General features: G+C 41.6%; 1 protein-coding gene across 14 annotated transcripts in view; it reads left to right on the top strand.

The window, feature by feature from the left end:
- APBB2 (amyloid beta precursor protein binding family B member 2) overlaps positions 1-25,066 on the top strand; it is a 200,741-nt gene extending 175,675 nt beyond the window's left edge. For 8 of the 14 annotated variants that reach the window (XM_075499973.1, XM_075499972.1, XM_075499971.1 and 5 more), the window contains 6 exons: positions 14,209-14,323; positions 16,895-16,982; positions 18,070-18,153; positions 18,652-18,767; positions 19,559-19,738; positions 20,357-25,064. In XM_075499973.1, the coding sequence (XP_075356088.1) occupies positions 14,209-14,323; positions 16,895-16,982; positions 18,070-18,153; positions 18,652-18,767; positions 19,559-19,738; positions 20,357-20,524 (751 nt within the window). In that variant the 3' untranslated portion in view covers positions 20,525-25,064. Of the gene's footprint in view, positions 1-14,208; positions 14,324-16,894; positions 16,983-18,069; positions 18,154-18,651; positions 18,768-19,558; positions 19,739-20,356 lie in introns of all 14 variants that reach the window. The other 6 variants (XM_075499974.1, XM_075499981.1, XM_075499984.1 and 3 more) reach the window with 5 other exon arrangements.
- Positions 25,067-26,566: the final 1,500 nt, after the last annotated feature.

Raw genomic sequence — 26,566 nt, 5'->3', positions numbered from 1 at the left:
GGCTCTGGCTTGACCCCTTTTAACTCCGTCAGCTTGGAAAAGGATATATGGAGCACCGTACCGAAGCACTTGCACAGCTCTCTTGCAGCGTTTCTGGCATTTAGAGCCATCAGCAAAATCTGCCGTTTGAACTGAAACTTTCCACGTCTGCGTTTTAGCCTTGGGGTGAATTTTTTTAAATTTATTTATTTATTTTGAGTTTAAAGGTAAATCATTCAACCATATTTGAGCTACCAGAATGTGAAGAGAATACAGGCAAATAGTCTTGTGTTTGAAAATAATTCATAAATTACAAGACACTCTATGAGGAGATACTGGGTTAATTGGAAAGCTGTAATTAACTGGTTAGAAGCAGGATACAGCCCCCCTTGATTCGCTTATATCCCATGGTGTGGGAGTCCCCCAGCCGGAGCCCCACTCGTTCCTCGCTGCTCGGGGAAGTCCAGCAGCCCAACTGCTTGTATTTTTCTCTCACCTTCCTGAATTTCCTCCTGTGCTTTTTCTTTGTCTGTGCTTGCAGCTGCAATGGTGATTGTTCTGTACAATTGTGTATTGCATAACAGTAGGGGAATTAACAGATCTCCCTTTAAGAGTTTGCACCAGCAGGTCATGTTTTGCATCTAATTGTACTGTGTCCAAAATCTGCTAGATCCAAGACATTTCTTTTCCCTCCTGTTCCCACCCCCCCAGTACATTGTGTCTAAATTGCTGGAAGATTGTTCCAATATAAAGCTTTGTTCTGAGAGGTAATCTCTGTTTGTCCACTTCATATAGAGCCAGTGATTAATGCATGAAGAAAATTATATATATTTTGCTTCTCATACTACTTAGAAACATTGACTGTATTTTCCGGGAAAGTAAAAGTGATACTACTTTTTCAATTCTGATTTTCAAATTGGCACTGAAATACAGAATCAATGGCTGTTTAGGCTTGAAAAACTTCCAATATTTGCAATACTGAGATCTAATTTTAACTCTTAATTTATAAAATGTTAGCAATAGGCATGGTGAAGTCCTTGCTGATTCTGCAAAGCCCAGTAGAAAGCCCACGTAGCTGAAGCAAAGGAATGAGCGGGGTTTTGGTTGGGGAGGTCACCACTGGGTATTGGAAAGGGGAAACTCCCTGTTCACTGTGTGGAAGGAAGTGGAGCAGAGAGCCCTATGTTTCTTCTTCTTTACAATGAGGCTAAGTCTCACACTTCCATTGTAAAATTTCTGGGAATGTCATTACATTTGTAAATACGGATCTTCTTTACAACTTAGCTGCTTTCATAGAATCATAGAACAGCCCAGGTTGGAAGGAACATCAAAAGACCATCTGATCCAACCGTTCATGGGAAAGGGAGCCCAGATGAGATTGTCCAGCATGCTGCCCAGTCACATCTGAGAACCTCCTGTGATGGGGACTCTATCACATCCATGCAGAGGTTGCTCCAGTGAATGATTGTTCTTCACAAGGAGCCACATGGAGATTACAAGGGGCAACAGGTACAAGTTGCACCAGAAGTTTCAGCTCGACGTAAGGAAGAAATTAAACCTCTAGCTATGTACATATGCATCCATGTGTGACTTGCACTCCTGTGTTGGACGGGTGCATTAGCTAACCATATGCACATTTAGTTAAAACCTGGCTTAGAAAGCCTGTGTTTATTCCAGATCTACTCACTAAACCATTTCTAAGTAACAGATCAATCCCTGTAAGCTTTGCGAGCTTGCTAAAGTGAGATGTCTAATGGGAATTGGATTCCTTCCCTTCAGTGTGCTCTGTCTTTAATCCTGCCCTTATTACTTGAGACGGAGTGATTTTTCCACTCCACTACTTTTTCCTCAGAGTCAGTTACAAACTAGGATGGTGTAGGGTCCCACATTTTTGTGCACAGTGCGCGAACCTTGCTTGGATGCTCACTGAAGATGAACCCGTCTTAAAAGAGGGAAGTTGTGAGATGCATGCAGGAGGCAGGGGTGGGAGAGCAGAACTAAACGGCTCTCTTCTGGAGAATGGTTATTATCCCTGTAGAGATGCTATACAATGCATGAAGTGGTGTCCTGTTGTTAAGGAGGGGTGGGGAGAAGCAGGCAGCAACCCACCTTGTTCCCCAGCGCACCTAACCCTTTGTGGTAATGTCACGGGAAACCGTGTGCTTTCTTCACACAGCGGCTCCAGAAGTGTGCCTGTACCCGCAAACTCCCACTGCTGGTGTTTTGTGGTGGCTGGCATGGCCTGGAAAGCAGCCGGCTGCGGTGGGTGCTGGGGTCCTGCAGCTGGGGCTCAGGCAGGGAGCAGGGCAGGCAGAGCAGCTCTGCGGGAAGGCGGAGAAGGGCAGCCCCCAGGCAGGGAAGCTTGTGCCTCTCCTGCCTGCCTTTGCCTTTGGGAAAGGGTGTTGGTTAAGCCGTACCAAGAGTTAGTGGTTGCTGAAGTGCTTCAGAAGTGAAGGTGTGTAGTGATTTTATACATCCTGGCTGCAGCTCAGTGCTCGTGTGAGGTTGTTACCCAGGCTGTGACTTCTTCAGGGTGCAACTTTCAGAGGAGCCCAAGTGACCTTGGGGCGGGAGCTTTTGGAAAAGGCATTAAAAAAAGTCACGACGATCTTTCTACTCTTTCAATTTAAACAATGTAAGGTTTTCACAGCCTGAAGAATTATTCTTGTTTGTTTTGTCAGTGTCTGCTTTAAATAGTGTTATTTTGGAAGAAGGAAGGTTCATGCACTTTGTATGTCTATTTATGCTTTCCTCATACTACTTCCCGGACTTGTGTGTGGTATTTTAAGCTTGATTACCTCCCAGTGTTGATATGTCTGCGCTGCCTCTCTAAATTCAGCTGATGCCTGTTGGCTTCATTGCATGTTTCCAAAAATACAAACTTCAGAGCAACAGGATTCAACCAAAATAAGTGTCGAAATAGTGGCAGCATACTTAGATACAACGAACATTAAACGTACAGCACTTCTTTCAGCTACTCTGTCTCATCATATGCTGGAGTTCTGTCTGCGTGAGTGCTTTCTAACTTGCTCTTTCTGTTTCTTCATGCTTCCCTGGATTCAGAGAGAGGTAAATGATTTTTGTTTTTCCATTATTCTGTGTGTTTATCCTTTCGGCATGCACCAAACAATGCTTGTATTGGTTTGCTTGTATCAGTGAACAGAAGCTAAACTTCAGTGAGTTAATTCATGTCTCTGTCACCTTTTCACCTTGCTATTAACAGTATTTGACAGTATTTGTCAAGTTGAATTGCCTACTGCGTTTTTTCCCAGGTCCCAAACCTTCAAGTACTAGAGCAGTTTAAAGTCATGCACTGCAGTGGGTTTTGATATTTGCTTCTAGTGTTTTGAGCTTAAAATTTAGACGTTGCTGTTCTCTGTAATCTGAAGTGCAGGAAAGTAGTATTAAAATCCCACCTTTTATGTAAAAAAAAAATAAAAACAGGATGCTAAGAGCAGGGGATTTAAGAGCTAAGTTTAGCAAGAGTTGGAAGCGTCGATGTTTATTTCCTATTTTTGGTATTTGTTTCGGATCCGGCTGGGTTGGTCGCTTGTCGTTCGAGTTCGAATAAAAGTTGTCCCCAGTATGTTTGATTTGTTTGGATGTACAAAGGGATCGTTTGGGATTCTCTACAATGCTTCCCGTTTCATGGGAGTGCAGACAGTAAGGCATTGTAGTCAGGTGCTTTGCAGCACAAGGGCTGCAGCCGCTCCAAAGGCTCTTACTGATAGAATTGCATCCCTCAGATGAGATTTGGGGTTTGTTTGCTCTCCTAAATTGCAAGGACTTGACACTGGGACTGGGCGGAAGGAATGTGGTTTGGAGATGCAGGCCGTTCCTCACATTTGCTTTGCGGAATATAATGAGAACAGTTTCCAGGCTTGACTGGTTTTTAATCAATTCTTTAGGCAGCGTTGGCCTAGGGAAATGTTTGAACTTTCTTGATTATGGCTTTGCAATCTAATGCAGATTTCATGCATGTGGGAAGTGATGATCCTCCCAGACTAACACTGGCAAAAGTGTGCTGCAAGCCGATTCGTGGGTAGTGTCTGTGCAATTGCTGTGTTCTCTGTCTGAATAATAAAGAACAAAGGAGAACTAGTAAGCATTGCTTATAAAACAAATCACACTAGAGAGACTAACTGTTCTAGTGTAGTCTGCTGTCTTCTTCAGTTAAATCTGTAGTAGTGCTTTGAGCAGCTCAACTTGATGTATTTCTTTATTAAATCTTTAAATATTCCTTATAAACAAAGGCCCATGTCTTCCAATTAGATCTGGAAGATAGAAGCATTGTCAAAAATAGCTAAATATTAATTTGTCAAAACCAAATTTACAGGATCTGCTCCAAAGAGGCTGTTCAGAGGTTCACAGGCATAACAACACATTAATCTCTTTTAAGGAAGTTCAGCATTCATCAGAAATGCTGGACTGGCCATCCTGAGGAGTTAAACCACCAATTTGCGATGCCACAAAGGAGAAGCAGCAACTACAATGGCCTTGACAGCCTACCTCGTTTGTGTGCCCTTACCTTGGAAACTGTGCAGCACAGGGTAGGAAGGCAGCCCCCTGCCCATGCATATTTCATAAATGTTGTGAAGCAATTAAGGAAAAAAAAAACCACTCACCATGAAAAATTTGGGGCAATAAAGACAGTGATCAGTGATTTTAGTAGGATTTGTCCCTGAAGTTCTGTCTTCCTTTAAGTTCATTTAAAAAACAAGCTGAGGTCTAAGCTGCTGCTTGACTTTTCAACTTGCCGTGTCTGTCTAGCAGTTGGTGAGCAGCAGGAAGCCCCATCTGACCCCCAAGCACCAGCTGGATGTGGCATACTGTTAGCTGGGCCCCTCTCGTGCTGCCGGTGCTACAGGAGTGCGGTCTCCAGGGCAGTCTTGGTGGTGACCGCGGCATATGTGATAGACTGTCCTCCTTGCCCTGACAGTAGTACTTCAGCCATATGATCATGAGGCGAGGTTGGAAAGGAGGACCAGCATGGAACATAAATCTTAGCTGTACAGTCTGTACTGTTCCCACTATGTTAACACAGCTCATGGATCTGGAGAGCTTAGATACCAAGTCGCGCTTTGACTTGAGTCCCTCAATGTAAATCTGTGGCCCTTTGCAGGGGTGGAATATAGCCCTTGGTAGTAGAAAGGGAAATGATTTGTAACATCTCAGAGCCAGTGAGGCAGCGGTGGCAAGGCTGACGGGAGTCCTGTCCCCTCCCCTGCAAGAGGAGGTAGTGGGAAGCGCGTCTGGGTGCACGGCTTCTGCAGCTTCATGAGGCCGCAGGAAGGAAATTGGAGTGAAAGTCGTGCAAATGCTTTCAGGCTTGGAAGCGCAGGGCTCAGAAGGGCTGAGCTGGGTATCGGACGTATCAGTTCTGTGAGGGTTTTAACAAATTTTGAAAGCATGCAGAACTGTGGCAATGATAAGACATCAAAGAAAAACCGGCAGGCTGTGTGTTTTAGGGCTGCCAGATTAAAGCCTCCGAGTATCGCACAAAGTAGCCATAGCTCCTCCTTGAGAGTTAGCAAGTGACGTTATCAAGGAATGAAGCAAACAGCCTTTCAGCAGGGGATAATTTGCCCTACAAACTTTATGCATTAATTAGAAAAACAAGCTACGCTGTGTCAATGCCAGACCATTTGAGGAGAATTTCATAAATGCAGAACTGGTGTTTTGCTGCAGGGAAAACACATTTTTAAGTTGTGTGAGAACTGAAATAAGAAAAGTCTCCCAAAAGTCTCCACTTGAGAGGGCATCTTAACTACTTGGGTTAAAAATTAATGACCAGGATAATGTAGTGGTGGCCAAGTCTGCCATTCTGGGTTGTAGCTGGGGAGCAGCCAAAAGAGGTGCAGGAGCTCTGTGGGATGGAGCTCTTGGAGTGAAGAAAAATTGCAAGGTTTTCGTATGTTTTTAGGATTGCTAGCAACTGTCAGAAACTTACAGAAATTCCTTCTCCCCCACATCTCTTCCAACTCTGATCACTGAGGAGAGAGGAATACACATAGTTAAATGCACCATGACTATCTGTGGGAAATGGGAAGGAGAAGACTCGTGGGAGTAGTTATTTTTCTTCCTCCTCCTGCAGGATTTGATTCCAAAGTGGTTGGCGTCATCACCTGGAGAAGGGGCTGTGGGTTTCCTTTGGAGGGTGTGGAAGGGAAGCAGTGGTTTCATTCAGTGTCCGTCTGATATCTAGTAGGTGAAATGGAAGTTGAAAGGTCCTCGGTAAATCTTCTACAAACAGATTTTGCAGTTTGTGTGAATGCTGTTTGTTTCATCTAGTTCTGGTTTCTTACCTTCAGGTTTTTCTCCCTAACTTTTCAAACTCCTTGACGTGAGCCTAACAAAAAGACAAGTGAACTAAACGGAGCCCCAGCCTTCATTTCAGCTATAAATCAGTTCCCTTCCTCCTACGTAAAAGAGCAGTCTCAGTAAAGGATTTAAAGTGTTAAACCAGAAGATCTGTAATTTCTGTCATACATATTACTGCAGGGTTTCTTGCACCTCATCTCCTCTGCTGTTTGTGATGCTAGAATATTTGCATGTCATGGAAAAACCCCATCAGAGCATGGTCTTGTTGGTGTTACATTTATCCACTTTTCTTCTGATGTGTCTCCTCTGACTTTCCTTGCCTTTCTCCTTCTCCGCTCATTTACTCTGCTCCCATGGATGTTCATGTCTTGCCAATGAATGGCAGCCTCCGACCAGGTGCCTTCTGACCCCGCTCTGCTGGAGTGGTGGCTGCTCTCCCCTTTTTTCTTCACAAATCGCTTTCACAAATCGCTGGTCAGCTGTTTGCAGGAAAGCAAAGTGAAGCCTGAAGGTGATGACTCAGGAGATGGTTTCCCTGCAGCCCGGCAGCGTGTGCTCTGTGACCCCGCATTCGCTAGAGTCTGTGTGGTCACACCAGTACGTAGAAACCAACAGTCATCTTCTGTAGGCTATTCTGGATGAATTTCAATCAATTTTAAGCCAAGCCCAGAGGATATCATTTTCTGGTTCAAGAATTCTTGTTACAATTCGTAATACATAAATCTGTAAAGCACTTTACATTTTGCTGCATGTGTATAATTTTAATATAGTTGTTTTAAATAGCGGCAATTTAATTTTGATTGATAAGAGTAAAAAAATCTTATTTCAGACTTCAAGGCTAGGGTGTTGGGTTTTTTAACAAAAAAAAAAAGGGGGTTAATGCACTTTTACACTCCTTTGAAGAAGTAAGTTTATGGTGAGAAAGTAATGGAGGATGTTCTGCTCTTTCAGGCTGTACTTAATTGGGATGTCTCCTAGGACTTTAGCCTAATAGTGGCAAATGGCTATGACTGCTACTCAAACGGGACAGCATTAGCATAAACTGCATTTAACGTGATTATATTCATCCAGGGTTGAGCAGCTAAGTGATGCTTAGCCAGGTGTTAAATAGGTATGGCTATCTAAGGTTTAGTCAATTACTGTAGACATTTGCCAATTAAAGAGGGTAAAAGAGCAAATAAAAATGAAATTCCTTTCTACTTAGCACCTTACATTGTCTTTGCAATTCTCTAAATTGCTTTTTAAAATGTCTCTCTGTAGTCCTGTACTCTTTCAAAATTAAGAAATTTCTACTGAATTTTTAACTGTTCAGCCCACTTGTGCAGGAAAATAATTTTCTTACCTATTTTTCTGATTTTCTAGCTTTTTCCAGAGTACTGATTTATATCCAGTTCTTATAACCAGAAAGATACTAGTGGATCATGTAGTACATGTGCAAATGATTTTAAAAAATAAGGCCTACTATGCAGTACCCCATCTCTATCATCCTGTATCAATGGAAGTGGTGTGCTTGTGTTGTAAAGTTTTAAGAATATACAGCTTTTTTCTGCAATGAAGTACATTATTCTCCCACTAAACACCTTGCTGCTCTCCTCACTGACGTGGAAGGAAATTTTACCAGGAGGTGTGGTTCAAATCCCAGAAATTTCATGTGCACTCACACCCTACTGAGACAGAGAAGACTCCAGCTGGATGGGATGTGATCTATTAACCCTGTGCTAGCTCTCTATCTAGCCATGGGCTTTGTAAAGGCTTTTGACTTTCTTCTTTCCCTTGTTTTCCCAGCAAGGTGTAAAGACAGGAGAATGGTAAGAGGAGGCATTTGCCCTTTTCAATAAATTTCTATTGCAAACACGTTACTCGGCACATCTTCATTATCAAAGGGGCTGGTTGCACATAAATCTCACTTAAATGTTAATCAGCTTCAAGTAAGCTGCAGTCGAATGGAGGTTTACAGATGAAGCGACCCAGAAGGGATCTGAAGTGAAAGAAGAATCAGAGAGCAGTCTTTGGGCTTATCTGGTATTCAAGGCTTTGGACAAACGAGAAGCTGTTGCCTTCTCTCCTGTGTAGGGAAACACAAAACTTTTCCCAAGTTTTACTTTGTTATTGATGCTGCAGGGAGCAGATACTCAGGAATCCCCAAAACCATACCTTTCTTCTCCAAGAGGGAGCATGGAGGCTGGCTTTTTTTTTCCCAACAAATGTCTGAAGCAAGGCTGCAAGGCTTCTGCTGGCGTTGGAGAAGCCGACTGCCACCAGCCCATACTGCCATCTCCAGGTCCTGGCTACTGGGCTGCCATGTAGGACCGCTTATATGAGCGCATGGGCATCTAGGTGACTTCATGAATTAATGAAATCAGTAGTACTGTTTGTGTACTGTCAGAAGGGAGAAGGACGGTTCACGTCCTGATTTTGATTGATGATTTGAAAACAGATGGTGCTAGCAGGGTTGCGCGTGATGCAGGTTTTGAGGAACTCACGTTTCCTCCTCTGTCTCAGCAGATTTACAGATGCAGGCCGTGATCATCTAAAGGTTTATGCATATTCACAATCCACGCATGTAATTAGCCGATTTACTTTGTTCAAGCTGTTCAGGTACTTAAAGTGAAACACTGGTGTGTGAGTCTGAAACACCACCACGAGGGTTTTATTAGCTCTCAGTAGTTGAAACTGATGTACTAGCTGGTGTTTCATTTTCTCCTGCAATTGTGCTATACTGCCTTGTTTATGAATGCATACCGTTACAAGCAGAAATATTTACAGAAGCTGCAGGAGCAAGTGCCGGAGAGGCTCGACAGAAGCATTATGTGTGCTGCTGCAGTACTGAGGCAGTGTTTGCTGAGCCGAGGCGGGGGCCAGGTGCCCCTGGCAGCGCCTTCCCGGCACCCTTCAACACCCCCGCGGGCGGGAAGTGGCGTTTCTGGCACTTCTTCAAGGTGACTCTACGCAAGTGGAATTTCACGGGACAAAGACGAGACATTTCTTGCAGCCTTGGGGGCTTTCCTGGCCACACAGCTGAAGACTTGCTGCAAACAGTAGAAGTGTCAACATTTCTTCAGGAAGAACCCCCAGTATCAATACTGGCTGGGGGATGAAGGGTTTGAGAGCAGCCCTGCCAAGAAGGACTTGGGGGTACTGGTGGATGAAAAGCTGGACGTGAGCTGACAAGGTGCGCTTGCAGCCCAGAAGGCCAACCATATCCTGGGCTGCATCAAAAGAAGCGTGGCCAGCAGGTCGAGGGAGGTGATTCTGCCCCTCTACTCTGCTCTGGTGAGACCCCACCTGGAGTACTGCGTCCAGCTCTGGGGCCCTCAGCACAGGAAAGACATGGACCCGTTGGAGTGGGTCCAGAGGAGGGCCATGAAAATGATCAGAGGGCTGGAGCACCTCTCCTATGAAGACAGGCTGAGAGAGTTGGGCTTGTTCAGCCTGGAGAAGAGAAGGCTCCAGGGAGACCTTACAGCAGCCTTCCATTACCTGAAGGTGGCCTACAAGAAAGCTGGGGAGGGACTTTTTGCAAGGGCCTGTACTGATAGGACATGGGGTAATGGTTTTAAACTAAAAGAGGGTAGATTCAGACTAGATACAAGGAAGAAATTCTTCACTATAAGAGTGGTGAGGCACTGGAACAGGTTGCCCAGAGTGGTGGTAGATGCCCCATCCCTGGAAACACTCAATGTCAGGTTGGATGGGGCTCTGAGCAACCTGATGTAGTTGAAGATGTCCCTGCTTATTGCAGGGGGGGTTGGAACTAGGTGACCTTTAAAGGTCCCTTCCAACCCAAACCATTAAAAAAAAAAAAAAAAAAGTCCTGCAGCAGTCCGTGGAGGAGAGCGTTAGGTGGTTTATATGTAGGGTCGCTACCAGCTCCATCAGAAAATCAACACATTGCATTTTGACTAAAAATAACATCTCTGTGGGCAGTATCTGCCCTTTGGCAAGTGCAGATTGCAGGTGCAGGTCTGTCTCAGAAGGACTGTTGTAATCCTCCTCTTGCAGGGACAGAAGGGTTGCAGGCACTTCTATGGCAGGACTAAAGTGGCAGGTGAGCCCCCTTGTCACCTGGAGCACCCCACTACAGATACCACACCGTAACACTCATCAAACTCCTTCTCCCTGCCCTCACCACAGGTCTTGCCATTCAAAGAGGTTACTGAGCCGGGCTCTGTGCGGTGGCTTGTTCATTTGGCTGTCATTAGCCTTCTAGGAACAGACAAATGTTCTTACCGAAAAGCACACGAGCTCGTTAAATGTCAGCGCTGCCCTCCACATTGGTCTCCTTTGATCAGAAAATTAAATTTATGCTTGTGAGAGAAATGAGACTCAGCAGGCTGCCCCCAGTCCGCCTCTCTGCCTTTAAAATGCTGTTGAAAATACTCTCATCTAAGGTGTTTCCCACTTACAGGGCATAATTATGAGTTGTGTTCCTTTATGACCAAAATCTTTGATCCTGACAGAATTCAGTCTTTAGTTTAACACAGTTTTAATTGTTTGGCTCATTTTTATCTCTGCAGTTCTTTGAGTCCTGCCTCCCCTGGGAGATAACATGCTGACTAAACACATTTAGTATTATCTTACAGATTCCCTTAAGGCTGAAAATCCTTGCAGTTGAGCTTGGGTCTCAGATCTGCAGAGTGAGATTTAATGTGGCCTCAGGGGTTGTCCATGCATCAGGGACTTTGCAGCGCAGTGGAGATACCGTGCCTGACGTGGTCTCCTACAGCAAAGCACGGTAGTTTATTGGGGCAGTCGTGGTGTGCCAGGGCATTGCCAGAGCTCCTGATCAAAGTTTGGACCACAATTTCTTGGGCTGTTACAAATGGGTATTGCTGGCAACGTGTTATGTCCTCCAAGCCACCAAAGCCACCTTGCTTTGGTGGCTTTGTCCCATCCTAGTTTTTATTAACAGTGAAAGAAGGTTCTAACAGATAGCTGTATGGCTAACAGAAGGGGCAAGTTATCTCCTGTATTTGTGCAACTCCTTGAAGGTGGTGACCTTATATTAGAAATCCTGGTATTGTACAGTGCTCCTGGGGCTGTATCTGTTCATTCAAACAGGCCTCTGCGCAGTGCAGGCAACTTGGCAGAACAACACAGGATGCTCTTCCTAGGATCATCTTGTAAAAGAATGCATAAATCACTTGTTTACAAGTCCTCAAAGGAATATATCGATTTGAGGTAGATGCTTGTAAATGGTAATAAATAGCCATGTAATGGTGACACAGATGGCTTTCAATGCTATTTTAAGTTAATGCAAACAGGTTTCAGCTGTTATGTCTGCACTCCGAAAGAACAGACCTTGATCCAATAATAAGGTGTGCGCAGCAGTCTGCTTGTTTATGTGTCTTTGCTACCCTGCAGTGATGGTCACTGCCAGCAAGTTTTTCTTGCATGTAAAGGGGGGGAAATCTTAATGAAGTTATGGTAGCAAATTCCGTGTCTGTTAAGGGAACAATGTTTTTGTATTGCAGTTAAAATATTTGTAAGGGAAGGTATTTAGACTCAAAAATGTGAAGTCTGAAACTTAGGGCATTTAAAAGATGGCAGCTAAAGCCAAACACATAGAAAACAAAAATCCCAAATGCTTAGGATATCTGGAAATTCCTCACTTGCAGCTCTCAAACCAAGCAAGATCTCTTCAGAGCTCAGGACGTTTTATGTGGAACTTTTGTGAGCCTGAGCATTTCCAAATACCTGCTCTGCAGATCTTTCAGGAGCATCAGTAATGTTGAAAGCTTATTTCAAAAGGCAAGAATCTCGAAGGTTTTTTAGGTGGTGCTTGGTTTCATTTTTTTCCCTATAGCTGCTCATTTTTCATAGGCCATAGCTGAGCCATACTCCCTTCTCTCAGTTTTATTACTAGAGTCCAGCTAGGAGTCTTCAATTTGCTTTTGAAACATTAAGCTAGGAGGAAACCATTCTAAAACAAGGCTTGCACATGTACAGATAAGCCAAAAAGCATCAGCTTTTTTCCAGGAGCAAGATTCCAGCTGGAACTGCATCTCCGTGAACTTGCAGTGCAGCAAAAGGGAACAACATGCCAAAAGGCTCTTGCAGATTGTGGCCAAGGTGCTTGGGGGTCAGGCTGGAGCTAGGAAACCTCAGGGCGTCTTCTGTAATAGACAGCACCTTCCTGGTTTATTGCTTTGTGATTTTTCCTGCAAGTCACAAGCAATTGGGTGACTGTCCCTCCCCAGGATGCCTGCCTCACACATGCTGGCAGGGCAGTGCTGCAGCCAGCGACAGCCGATGCAGCCCGTGGGCTGCGTTCCCCATGCAGGAAGGGTTCAGGTGGCAACACACTCCACGTGCTGCCCCGCTGCCTCTGCTGTGCCCTAATGCGTGCCGTCACATGTTGGGATGCAGTGAGATGGAGAGGTGCCTCCAACTTCACTGTGTTTCTGCACGGTTCTGTCACGTGGAATTGTTTCCACATCTCGGCTCCTGATAGTTGGGGGGTGGGGGGGTTAAGTATTATTCAGCAGGCTTCAGGTTGCAAAGCAGTTAAACAGAGGAACAACCTCTGCCTGTCACTGAGCAGCCCAGGCTATGGGCAACTGCCCCTTTCATTGCAAGGGTTCATTAATGACAAAATCTAGTGCTGCTGAATTAGGTACAGGTAAGGTACTTAACTACAGGTCAACGTTCATATCTTGTACAGAGCTGGAAGTCCAGCTATCTGCCTGCCACAGTCTCTGGTTCTCCCTGGATAACTTCAGTACAAAATTCTTCAATTCACTGGGCACCTACAATGAACAAAGAAATTGGCAATCCATGCTATGTTAAACTCTGCTTGGGATATCAAGGGACTTTAGTATCAGCCGAAGTATTCCTGTATATAAAACCTGTGGTTTAGGAATATCCCTGTCTCTTTACCAGTTAGAATCGTGCTGGTAATTATATGTAAAGAGGAAAGGCACTGAAAAGAGACTTCAGGCATAAGAGGCTGCTGGGAGCTCCAGCTTCGCTTGTCTGGCCTAATTCTAGTTAGGTACTCAGCATAGCTCTTCTAGGGATGCAGAGTCCCAAAGAAACCTGGAGATAGCAGGAGGGTCACAAAGTAGCGCTCGCTGTAGTTGCTCCGAGGACATGAAAAAGCAGAGGTGCAAGACCAGGGAGCAGAGAGTCTGGGATAGCAACCAGGCAAAGCCAGGCTTCTTCCTGACTCAGTATAGCACTTTGACTTTTTCAGAAGAGCTCCAACTCTTAAACAGCCTGAGAACAAATAAACATAATCATAAAACACTTCCATCACCCACGCTAGAAAGCTATACTGTGCTGTGGTGAATAGCCAGTCAATGCCAAAATCTCTTTTGTAGGGCAGCTTTATTTAACTTTTGAAAAATAAGGTCAGAAATTTAGGCCAATTAGTGTGAGCAAAGCTCAGCAGGTTCACATCTCCCTTATGCAACCAGATCTCTAATTACTATCTGCATATTTTAAACACTTATACAGTCCTTTATAATATGATTTTTCTCAACTAGAATCTTGTATGCTGTTTCTCAGATTTTTTTTAGCATTTAAGAGCTGCATGTGTTTTCTGTCTTAATTTGTAATTCTCTCCCCACTTCCTCTTCAATGAAATATTTGAGTAAATTCTGCCATGTATTTACAATTGCAATTGGAATTACAGGTTGTAAGTCTAGTAAGTTGCCAGGGTTAGGAAACTAATGAGCTCTTTAATTATATAGATTAAGCACCAAACTTTAGATACATGTTTCATGGGTATGCAGTTTATTACATTTGTAGATCTGCTTTGTCCAAGGCATGTGTTTTATTCTTTGACAGCCGAGACATACACCTGTTAAACTGAAGTAGGACTTGCTGTTTTGGAGATACTACTGATTCTAATGCCTTAATTCATTTTTCTTGTTTCTAATGTGTCAATTTATTTTGTTTACACAGAGACTTTGCTTATGTGGCAAGAGACAAAGACACAAGAATTCTGAAATGTCATGTGTTTCGATGTGACACACCTGCAAAAGCCATCGCCACGAGTTTACACGAAATCTGCTCAAAGGCAAGTGGATTTAAAGTCAGCTGAACTCGTCTGTTTAGAGGTCCCTGAGAGGTCCCATACAATCAGCAATTGTATGCAGTGTTAGTTTAGTTTATATCATGGGCAACGAGAAACGGTGTAGAGAATTTGTAAAGGAAAGGATGCAAATGGGAGGGTGAGCGTTTAGATTTGAGGAGGATGATATGTGCTTTTGATTGACAAGTGTGTATAGAGACTGAAGGTTTTCTTGAATAATAAAGAAGCTGCGGGTTCAAAATGGAAAAAGAACACACAGCTTCAATTAATAATAAATGGTGATGTTAAACCCTGTAAATAAATAAGACCTTGTTTGAATGGTATTATTCGATGGCATTATCCTGCAGGACAGGCAGGAAAATAGTTGCTAACATTACTCTACCCACTTAAGAAAAAATCAGGGAGAAGAGGGGGTTTAAGCTACTCTAGTTACAAATGCTAAAGGATCTTAGTGCCTGCGTGGGGTAGCGTTGTCTGTAATACTGGAGAGGACTGATCTTTTCAGTCCTTTTATGTTCCAGATTTGCCACCGTTCCCTGGTTATTAATTTTGGTTTTCTTGCATGATCGGTTCATGAGTGTCCTCTGTACAGTCATTTCATGCAGCAGCAGCAAGGCAGCACATCCTTTACAGCAGGCAAATCTCATTGAAACACTTTATAGAGAGGCAGTTAAACCAATCTACTTGAAACTCTTTTTTATTCTTTTATTGAGCTGTGGTGGATTTGAGGCTGCATCCCCCTTTTTAAAAATACTATGCTGCTCATTTTGGTTTTCCTTAAAACATGTCAGTTTGCACCACAGGAAAAGTGGGCTGTGGGGATGAATAACCTTATTGGTTATCCCTGTGTAACTTGTCCCTCCTTGTGAGTCACAGCTCTTCTAGAAAAGCTAGTTAGGAAACCTTCAGGCTTTAAAATTTTGCTGATTTACTGTATGCCTGTCATTTGCTTTTTACATTTTGTCTTCATGTTAGTGAATGGAATCAGTGATGTCAAATTCCTCTCTGTAGCCAGTTGTATAGTCTAAAAATTTTTCATTTCTGCAACACTACAGACATGGCTACTAAACTTGTGATGTTTCATGCAAACAACGTGAGCATTTACAGAGCGTGCATTACCGTAACCTTCTGGGCAGCAGAGTTTTGCCTGAGGCAGAGGCAGAAGGTAGCCCAGCAACTGTGCAAAGCCTGGCAGGTCTGTCCGGGCTGGGGTGCCTGAGGAAACACAGGTGGCCGGGCTCAGGGGGCTGCTCAGGTTGGCCAGGGAGCTGCAGGCTGTGCTTGGTGAAGTTTAACACCGGGGACTGGAGCAGTGGCTGACTGGAGAAGCCTAGACCTGTTATGTCTCTCCTCTTTCTCCTCCAACTCTCAGTTCTCACAGAGGTTTCCAGCAAGTCTAGCAGGGAAAACCATGCTACCACATGCTATGGGCCCTACCACAGCTGCTTTTATCCAGTAAGGTCAACATCAAGTAAATGCCATGGTAGCTATACACAGGGGTATCGGAAAGGGAGTAGAGCTGTCACATACGTAACTATGACGTGAAACTCCTGGCATTAATTTTGGATAAGAGAGCAACTAAGCATTTAAAACCATGGCTATTAGTAACACAGAATAAAACAGGATAGTGTTATTAAGTAGAGCATGTTCCTTCGTAATTCAGCAATAGATGTAATCCTGATTCACGGAAGCATTTGGCATGTGCTAACTGACACACCAGACCTGTGTGCTGAGTCAGGGCTTCTTCCTAAGCTAGCGTGTATTGTTTTTCATCTGCAGGGGGGAATATTATCATGTGCCCCTGTAACAGAAGATACTTTCAAAATATAAAACCTAAAAAAAAAGGGGGGGGTTTGAGAAATTTGCTAGAACCATCTTCAGACCAAGTGTCATTTGCTGGAACACCAGTTACCTTTATAGCTTAATTACAATTAACAGTCATAGCGTACAGAAGCAGTTAGCAATGCTTCATATATGAGCTTCAGAAAACCTTTATTAGCTTCCCTGGGTCCCTTCTCAGTCATATATTTGTAGGGAATAATCATCCAAAGTGGTTATTTTGAAGTGGGTTTTTTTTTTCCTCTTTTGCTAATATTATACATTTTGGGGGAAGAACAGGTTGTATTTTGCATGGGATTTTTAATTCCAGAAGAAACATAAAAATGGAGGAAAAATTATACACAGCAGAAGATAGATCAGAGAGGAACATGAATAATGAACACTCTTCTCTGTGTGTTAAATATTTGTATTTCTTGCTATATTACTCCTCACTGCAATTTTGCAGTTGATAAAAGTGGCTAGAGGTTTTTTTCCTCCTCCATCTATGTTTCATCTAGGCTTGGACACCAGTTAAGTTCTTCATGTAGTTAAGGAATGGTGAATAAACTGGAGGAAAATTAAAGTTGTTATTTAAAGAGAATAACCTGTTTAGTCATGTAGCTTCTGCCTTATTTCAGATTTCAGAAACTAGGGTTATAATAGGAGTAAATTTATACTTGTAGTTGCTACTGTACTATATTTTCAAAAACAATGCTGCGTTATCACTATCTTCTTCAGATTATGGCCGAACGGAAGAATGCTAAAGCTATGGCTTGCAGCTCATTGCAAGAGAGGACAAATGTCACCCTTGACGTTCCTCTGCAAGGTACTGTGTGTTACAGCTAGTGTCCTTGGGATGGTCCTATTCTAGATATGTTTTGTTTCTGGTGCTGCTTTTGACCAAAATGGAGCATGTTGGGTGGAGAGGTCAGGAGTGTGATCCTGTCTTTTAATTACTGTATCTGACTGTAACCTTTTACTGTATTACATTAAACATTTTTATTGGTTATGTTGACAGTAATGGAGTCCTGCTCAGTTATGTCAGCTTGTGCATTTCCTCTTTTATTTTGAAATCCAAGTGTTGCAAGTGCAGTCTTACTTATTTGTGGCTTCTCGCACGTATTGTCCTTTTCAAATCAAAATACCTGCTGACTTGAGACTGCACAAATTGGCCAAATCTTCCTTCAAAACAGAATATACTCCAGTTAATCACTTCGATTCAGAGGAGCTGTAGGAGGACTCCTCCTAGGTTTCAGCATCTATTTTAGCGACTTCCAAGACAAGGCGTGCAAGCGGGTTGTCATCCAACTTAAGGGTCTTTTGCACACTTACTGCATGGTAGAAGAAAGTTGCCTTTGCATGCCTTTACTAGTCATAGCTTAATAGTTGCTATTTTGAAAGTATTCCAGGAGAACAAACACACTTTGTGTTACAGGAAATTATATGCTTCTAGATCCACCAGTTTATACTGAATATCTTACCCCTAATCCATACATCAACGTCTGTAATTGTCTAGTCAGACAGTAGTATTGATTACTTGTAGACTGTGTTTAACGTATTAACAGGAATGGTATTAAAAACAGATTCCAGATTTTACATAGTTATGCAGTGAAACTTAGGGCTGTATGTCTCAGAGACATATTCATCTATATTTTCTGGTTTTTAATGTGCCAGCAATATAACGTGACCTTATTCTTAGCATAGATCAAGATTTAGGTGATGCAAAGTTATCCCTAATTCCTTTAGAAATTATTGGGAATTGTTCCTGTCAGAAGGAGTAAAAATTTGTTTTAATCAATACAATATCTTCAGAGTACAATTGCTGGGTAAACTTTTATGTTATTGATGAAATGAAAGTGGTTTTCCCTGCTGTGAATACTGATTAACAGAAATTGATTTTTGTTCCCACGCAGTAGATTTCCCAACACCAAAGACAGAACTGGTACAGAAGTTCCACGTCCAGTACCTGGGCATGCTACCTGTAGCTAAACCTGTGGGTATGTAACACTGAAGTGACTTCCGAAGGACCTTGCATAAACTCTAAAGGCTGGACTCTGGCTAGCCCAGTGTAAATGTTCGAAGGGTAGCAACTCTTGTACTTCAGTCATACAGGTCAGGCATGAAGACATCTAATATTCAGGGCCTCATTTGAACATGTGCTTTGCAACCAGAGTATTTTGGGAGCTGCGAAGGAGGCAGAGTTTCTTTCTACTGCTTTCTCTGAATATGAGCTCTGCTACTAACAAGAAGGGCCCTAGAGAACTGAAATGGTGCAGCAGCTAAACAAGATGCTATCCTGTTTTTTCTAAGCCAGAGGCACCTGTTTTGTTTTTGCAGATGAAGAAAACCAACTTCACAACCCTTCCTTCCATCATCGAATTAATTTTAATAAGGAGTCCAAAACAATGTTTTCCTTATTACCACGTGAAAATAAAAATTTTGTTTACTTACACTCAGTTATTTATTTTTCATTATTGCATTTTCTTCTCTTTTAGGAATGGATACTCTGAACAGTGCCATTGAAAGTCTAATGGCTTCCTCTAGCAAAGAAGAGTGGATGCCAGTTACCATGAATGTTGCTGATGCTACTGTCACAGTCATCAACGAAAGAGTAAGGCAAACTGTCTTGTTTAAAACACAGTTAACGTGATGCGAGTGTTGAAAACCAGGAACACAGAAACACTGGTAGAAAGAGTTAATTTACACTAGAATTCATTTGCTTATTTTGCATTTTCTTTCTTTCCAGAATCTGCAGAGGCTCTTACTGCTTGTATCGGCTTCAGCTTTATTTACCATTCCAAGCATGTTCTCAGAAATAAATTAGTATAAGTATTCATTAGATACTTAAAACAAATTCATTGTTATCCTTTCGAGGAATTTTGAGCCTGAAATGTTGCAGGTTAAGCCCTAAGTAGCAATCCTAAATTCTAAACTGTATTTACCTTGTTCTTGGTATGGAAGCCATATTAAAATCTGCGTTTCACATCACTGTCCTTCTGTAGAGCACTCTCCATAGAGATTAATACAAAGAAACTTTCAAAGAATGTCTTTTATATATGTCTGTTGATGAGGTACTAAACCAACACCTCTGTAACATACCAGTGATGGGGGAGCATGTTTTGGAGCCGTGATAGCCATGTTGTTTTGTTTCTTCACAAAACAAGCAGCTTTTAAAATGCACGTATGCTCGGTGCTAACGCTCAAAGCCTCGGTCTTCTGGTGATAGCCTAGACAGGGAGATCCAGTCCAGGCCTGAGCACAGGGCTGGGTATATGCAGATAGACAAAAAGGAATTCCACAATACTGCATCAGTGTCCCCCCTCCATTTAATCAACTTAAAAATGAAAGTAAAGTTCCACAGAATATCCAATAGTAACAACCAATCATTTGATTCATTACCAGAATGAAGAGGAAGTCATGGTGGAGTGTCGTGTGCGGTTCCTGTCCTTCATGGGAGTAGGCAAGGATGTTCACACATTCGCCTTCATTATGGATACGGGAAACCAGCATTTTGAGTGCCATGTTTTTTGGTGTGAACCAAATGCAGGCAATGTATCAGAAGCTGTTCAGGCTGCATGTATGGTATGTGACCTTCTTCAAAGGCACCTAATAGCACTTAGATTTTTCACTGCCTCCATAAATAATCATTTTTCCAAACTTGCAATTACATTAATTTCAAGACAGAAAAAGAAAGAACAGATAAAAATAGGAATTGGGATTCTGATGTATTTAATCAATTAAAACCCAAACATTTTTAAGTTTGAAATCTCAATTTAGTGAACAATGCCCCTTTAATCATCTTCCCTCCTAACCTCTGCAACATCTGTGTAAGTTAGAAATCTGTTCTTTCACTACACCAGTTACCTAATGCTGGAAAAACATTTTGCTTGGACTTGTGTTATACAATCCAGTGACAATGTAGTGAAAATAATCCTTGTTCAAGCATAGCTGAACCCAGAAAACTTATTTTTCAGTTTTCAAAGGGCTGTTGGTATGATTTAGTATCTGTCGTGTGCTAATGAGCAGTTTCTGCCCACAGATTGACAGACCAATGTCCCATTAACTTCAGCTGGGCTGTTTGTCATGGCCAAAATGGAAGTTGGACTATATTTAATGAGAAAGTATTAAAAGTGTATTTAAAATGCTTTGTGAAAGTATTGGATACAGTAAGGATTGCAGAATGCTTTTGCTTTGTTGCAGTTACGGTATCAGAAGTGCTTAGTAGCCAGACCTCCTTCACAGAAAGTTCGACCGCCCCCACCTCCTGCAGACTCGGTGACTAGAAGAGTTACAACTAACGTAAAAAGAGGAGTGTTGTCACTCATTGACACTTTGAAACAGAAACGCCCAGTCACTGAGATGCCATAGCTGCATAAGAGAGAAGATTCTCCTGACATTTAACTGAAGATAACAGTAGCTACCCTAAGGAAAATGAACTGACGATGTCTGGCCTTCCATTTCAAATTGCTGATGCTTTGTCTTCAGAGAATTTACCCTTATCGACACAATGTTAGACAAGCATGTTCTCTCGTTCTTGCCACCATCGTGTGATATGAAAAGAAGCATGAATAATTTTTTTGCTGTCAGTGAGTTACATCATGAGCAATGGAAGGTCTGTTTGGTTGTAAATATATGAACATTACCTAAACTCACACAAAAAAGAATATGGCCACGTCCCTCCCAGTGAACTCATGCAAAAGTCCTTGGAGTGAATGATGCCTGAGTTGATAGTTTCACCGTCTTGAGCTGGATTTGTCACAAACCAATCTTAAATCCTACAGCAGTTTGCTCTGTTTTCAACACTGGAGTAGGTACCAAGTATTAGCTACCATTGAATTACTGTAGATTAAATACCAAGTTTTATTTTTTACAGAACTGCACCTGTTAGTTTTAAATTGTTTGTCAGCATTGGTCTAGCAACCACTTTAACATCTCCCTGACATGCTTTTGAATCATGGTGTCATTATTTCATCTCCTGGTTATACATTATGGTCTTAGAGAAGAATTGTGTTTAATACCAAACGAATGCTGAAAAATCCAGAAGTGTTTTCAGTAACTGAGTTGCAGGGTGATCCACTGAAGCTTTTCAGCTTTAAACATACAAATGCAACTGTTGGCTGTTAAATTTATTCTCCTAAATCTGTCATTAATTCATCAGAAATACCATTTTTTTCACGCAGGGCTCAAACCAATCAGGAGTAAGAAAGAACTAGTCAGTAATTTTATTGTCTTACAACTCTTACAGAGACTAAAATATTCCATACCTTTTCCATACAAGTGTTTGATGAAATGTTCAATTCAGCGTCTGGCTGCACAATTCCCCCTTCCCCTCAGAGTTTGTTGCTGAATACTTAACGTGCCACAAAAAGAACAATCATGTTTCTTGTTGTTTACAAAATTCCATGAAATTTCTTTTACTTTTAATGCTCTTGTGACAAAATAAGAAGAGAGTTTGTTTTCTAACAGGATAGTGCTTCAGGTGGTACAATTTGATTTCAGTGCTTTTGCTCTGAAGGCTTCATCTAATTGCTTTGATTTACACACTACTGCAGACCCTGACAAAGTCAGCCCAGTATTGTCCCCTCAAATTGTACCTCAGGCTAATTTTCAGATGCAGTTATGCATCTTGAGTCTCTCCCTTTGCCATCTTCTGTCTAGACCTGCCGATTGGTACAAATTTTGGAAATGGAACATTAAAGATATTTTTAGCTAGCATTAAAAATGTTTTGCCTCCGTTTATAGATATGTTCCAAACTGTAACTGTCTCCCAGGTCTGCAAATCTGGTGATACTGTAATTTTAAAAGAACATGGGCAAAGCTGTTATTACAAGAACTCTTTTTTTTATTTTACTATGCAAGAGACTGTTATAAACAAACTACTTTCTTTTTGTTTCCTTTTTTAAAGAAATTAACCGTAACACCTGAGCAAAGCAACTAAGGAACACAAGGGGAAAAGAACGATGAGTCAAGAAATTTCTGCATTGAAAAATGCAGAAAAAACATTAAACTAAACACAGCGTGATGTATGAGCAAGTGTCAGGTGAAGGCTAGCTATGCAACTATTGTAATTAAATTTAGCTCTCTAGAATACCCACTGAAGAGCTCATCCTCCACCCATCTCAAATCTCTTTATGACCGTGATTCTGCACCCCAGGCACTGAAGCAATTGTATCCCCTCGCAAGGCTCACATTCCTGCTGCCTCCTTTGCACCAGCTCCATTGCTTGTGCAGCTGGAGGAGAAGCTGCTTATGCCAAGTGGACAGGGAGAACCGGAGGTGAGGGGATGCAGACAAACCCACCCCTTTCCGCAGTACCAGGGGTTTAAACTGACCACAAAGCCAGATCTCAAAGCATGGAGACGGCAGCTTGCATACATGCTTGTTTAGTTTCTAGCATTGATCCCAGTGGCGTCTGCTAGGAGCAGTGTCAAAACTCACTTCCTATCATGACTCCTATCAAAACGTGGCGGCTAACAATGTACCTTTAGGTAGGATCGTGAAGTCAAGAGAGAAAAGTTTCCTTATTCATCATCGTGCTAGTGATTCAAACTTTGACTTTATTTTATTTTAAATTACAGAAAATACTTTGACAGTGTCTTTTTAAAGTTCCGGCTGGAAACGCCAGGATTTGGGATTTGCAACTGTTCTAAAGCAGTTAATTTTAAACAGTATAATTAAATTTTGTAGTTGCATCTGCACAGTGCTGATTCTCCCCAAGAGAGATCCAGACTCTCTTTAAACTAAACCAGCACTTAGCAAACAGCAGTGTAAAGGTTCTTCTACGTTGGTGTTGTCAAGGCTGTGAACATCTGGTTAGCTTTCACTAGCAAAGTGTGCAATTGCAGGAAGGGCTGAGGAGAAGATAGAAAGGTGAAAGATGAAAAGCCGTAGGTCACTTGCCAATATATGTTTTAAGAGTTTTGTGTCTGTTAACAAAATGTTGTTGATTTTGCAAATATTTAAGTAGTGTGCTTAATGGTCTGACTATATGTGGCCTTTTTGCTTCAGTAGAGCTCCTTATTCTCCAAAAGATTAAACATACACCCAGGCGTTTGCAGAATCAGAGCCTAATATTGCAAAGCCAGTTATCTGTTGTTAAACACTATATTAAGACACTCTTTTTTACCATGGCCAAAAAAGTATGTACAGGGTATGTGTGTTTGAGCAACTGCCACTGCTTTAGTTGATGTTATAGTGACCCTTCAGTTATCTATGCATTTTTTTTATAATACCTAGTGATTCTGTAGGCAGGCAGCCATGTTCACTATGCCTTGTATGTCTGATGCCATATTTTAAATTAACCTGTTAAATACAGCTTAAAATATTTTTATTTTATTTATTCTATTTTTACTGAAATATCCTGCATTATTATGTTGATGTATTGTCTTTACTGAATGTGCGCTTCTAACATTCTCCACACCGTATACTGTAGGTTGCCTAAAAAAAGGCAGGCTTTGTAATTATTTGTAGTCACATTTTTATTGAAGTCTGTAGAAAAATCATGTAAAGCAAAGCTACTTTCTTAATTTTTTCAATGCAAGTAGTAAGTTAGAGGTGAGTATCACATGTCAGTCAAGTCATTAATATGCTCCCTTGCAGAAGCAAGGAGATTTATATTCACAGTCAACGACTAGAGATAAAAGCCTTTCTTTTGAAATCTGCAGTGCTGGCTGTAGGTTTTATTTAAGCCACTTACTAGTTCATTTGAAGGGGAGCAAGGGGGTGTGGGAGATGGAAGGCTACGGAGGCCACCTACAGGGTGGTTAAATGGGAATAACAAAAATTGCACGGAAGGGCAGAGAATCCATTCACAGTAAAATGAGCTCGTAGTCGTATACTTTGTGTGCAGAGTCACCTGTACCTATTGAAACAATATGCCCTTTCATGACAGAGGAAGAAAAGCTGTGGAGTATCTAATAGCTTATGCCAGTTCTGTGTCACTAAGAGTTCTACATCCCTGTTCTTTTAATTTTATCAAGCATTTCATAGATGATGTGACTAGGGATCTAAAACTGTTAGCAAATCACCCATGGAAAAGAGAACTTTGTCATTTCAACAGCTAATATGGGCTCAGCCTTTCAGCACTACCATTAATCCCATTACTCCTTTCTTAGGCAGGTTAATTAATACATTGCTAAAGCTTGTGCTGTACAGTCAGCGAAAGCAGGTTTGATTTATTTTAACAGCAGTAAGAAAGAAGGAAACACACCCACTGTTTATGAGCAGAGCTCAGTCTTACGCAAAGCACCTGATTGACACCAAAAAGGACAATTTTCCCTGCTGTTGACCACTTCTCCACATTTAAATGTAATCTGTTCTGAGAATAAATTTAGCTGCATAAAATGATTGTCTCAACTGTTACTGGTCCATGAAACTGGGAAATTATTTCTTTTGTTCCAAATTGTGGTTGAGGGGAGGGAAAAACATACTGGTTGTTTAGAGGCAATAGCAGCACAATGGACACTTTTGCATCTGGAAAGCTGAATCAACAGCTTCTAGTTGAAAATTAAAATACATAACTGGATTAAAGACAATTAGTTACATTAAGATACAGCTTTACTGTAAAAAGTCATTGAGTGTTTAACTGAGCATACAGGCTTCTACCTACAAGCCATCTAAGTCAGCCCCAGATGTTGCCACCGTGTGATGTTCGGTGCATACAAAGCAAGCTGGTGACCTGCAGAATCAAATCCTTCACTACCAGCTCTTTGATATTCTTGGTAAGACATCAAGATTCTAACTGGTTTAGCCTCCATACCACGTCAAAGACTCAAGCTCCTGAAAGCAAGATGAGGCTGAGTGTGGGACATCACGATGCGTCTTACGTAAGTAGCCCAGAAATTCTATTGTCAGACACATGTATGTTAATTTAGAAGTCATTTTAATTATGTTTAATAAATGAATGATACAGATTTTGATTTAAAAAAACAGAGTTTAGTTCTCTAACTGCAGAATCTCTTAAGTTTATTTTAAGCATTTAACGACCATATTGAAAAAAAACAAATCTCCTTACTGTCCATTCCTTTTATCTAACATGTAGAATCTCTCCTCCTCCAAGATGGTTTTGAAATAAAATAGGGATTTTTTTTTTTTTTTTTTTTCAGTTCTGTACATTGCATGCACACAGGTCTAGATGTATTCTTACAAGTTTGTTCAGAAACAAGAGCAGAGTTCATCTTTTTATTGGAGCAGGTAAGGAGCACGATTTACTCACAGGGATATACAGCAGGTGAGTGATGCCTTTGAATAGGACAGCTGACTGAGATGAAAATGCTAAAAGAAATCTTCACTGATTCAGTGAAGCAACGATATGTATCTGATGAACAAGAGCCCGCTGTCTACGCTGCTGGTGTAGTATCATTCACATCCTTTCTTCTAAAGGTAGGGCTGATCCAGCTACATTGACTGGTGTGGATGAGGAAAAAAACAGAGATGTTAAAACATTTTCTCTGGATGGGTCTAAATCCAGACTCAGTTATATGTCAAATAGGTTAAGATTCCATACCATATTGTCACCACTACTGGCAAGACTCTGACCAAATATCTTAAATGTTCTCCTAGAAGCAAACTCCTTTTCAGGGCCACAGCTGCCTTTGCCCTTCTATATTGCTATGCTGTCTTTGTTTCATTTCTACACCAGTGTAACCGAAACAAATACAATTCTTGAGGTTCCTCTTACAGTCATTCTGTCAGTTTGCCATCTTCCTTCTTTATACTGTCCATATTTAATACTAAATCAGATTCTTGTTAAAAGGATCTCTGTGTGTCCCTTTTATCCTCTGCTCAGATTATAAGACAATTGTAGATATTTTACAGTTATTTTATTTTATATTTGCTAGCAAGAGGGAGCAGGTTAGAAGCCCACAGCTGTTTCCAAAGAAAGACAAACTACTATGTATTCAGCCGACTAGCAGTAACATTTATAAAAATAACTTAATTTGACAGTAGCAGGTCTTTTTAACTAAGAACTGCTTGGGTTAAGAAAGTTGGTGAAAAGCATGACATAGTCTGACATGACATCATGATGACAATTCAGTATTTTTAGCATGAGATATTTTATCTAGTTTTCATTGTTAGTATTTTGAAGCACACCCGAGTAGAAATCAAGAGAGTAAGTACTAGAAAGCCTGTGGATGAGCTTTAGGGTACTTGGCCAGTTGCCTGTACAAAAGTACACATCTAGTTTTAGAAAGAAAGGTGAACTAACTGGCTTACTGTGCCAGGCTTAGTTGCCATGTGTCACAGTCTGGTAACTCACAAAAACGGTATCTAGCACTTGTAAAGAAAAATAGCCACTTACAAAATGCAGTCTCACTTTAAAAAATTCCATTTGAAATCAAGTATTCCTACAGATCTATGCGGGTCACGGGGTGGGGGGAAATGTATGCTTTAACTTGTCCCTTCAAAGTG

Source organism: Mycteria americana, chromosome 4 (assembly GCF_035582795.1).
Source record: "Mycteria americana isolate JAX WOST 10 ecotype Jacksonville Zoo and Gardens chromosome 4, USCA_MyAme_1.0, whole genome shotgun sequence".
Classification (NCBI taxonomy): domain Eukaryota; kingdom Metazoa; phylum Chordata; class Aves; order Ciconiiformes; family Ciconiidae; genus Mycteria; species Mycteria americana.
This window is presented reverse-complemented; position numbering and strand designations above follow the sequence as displayed.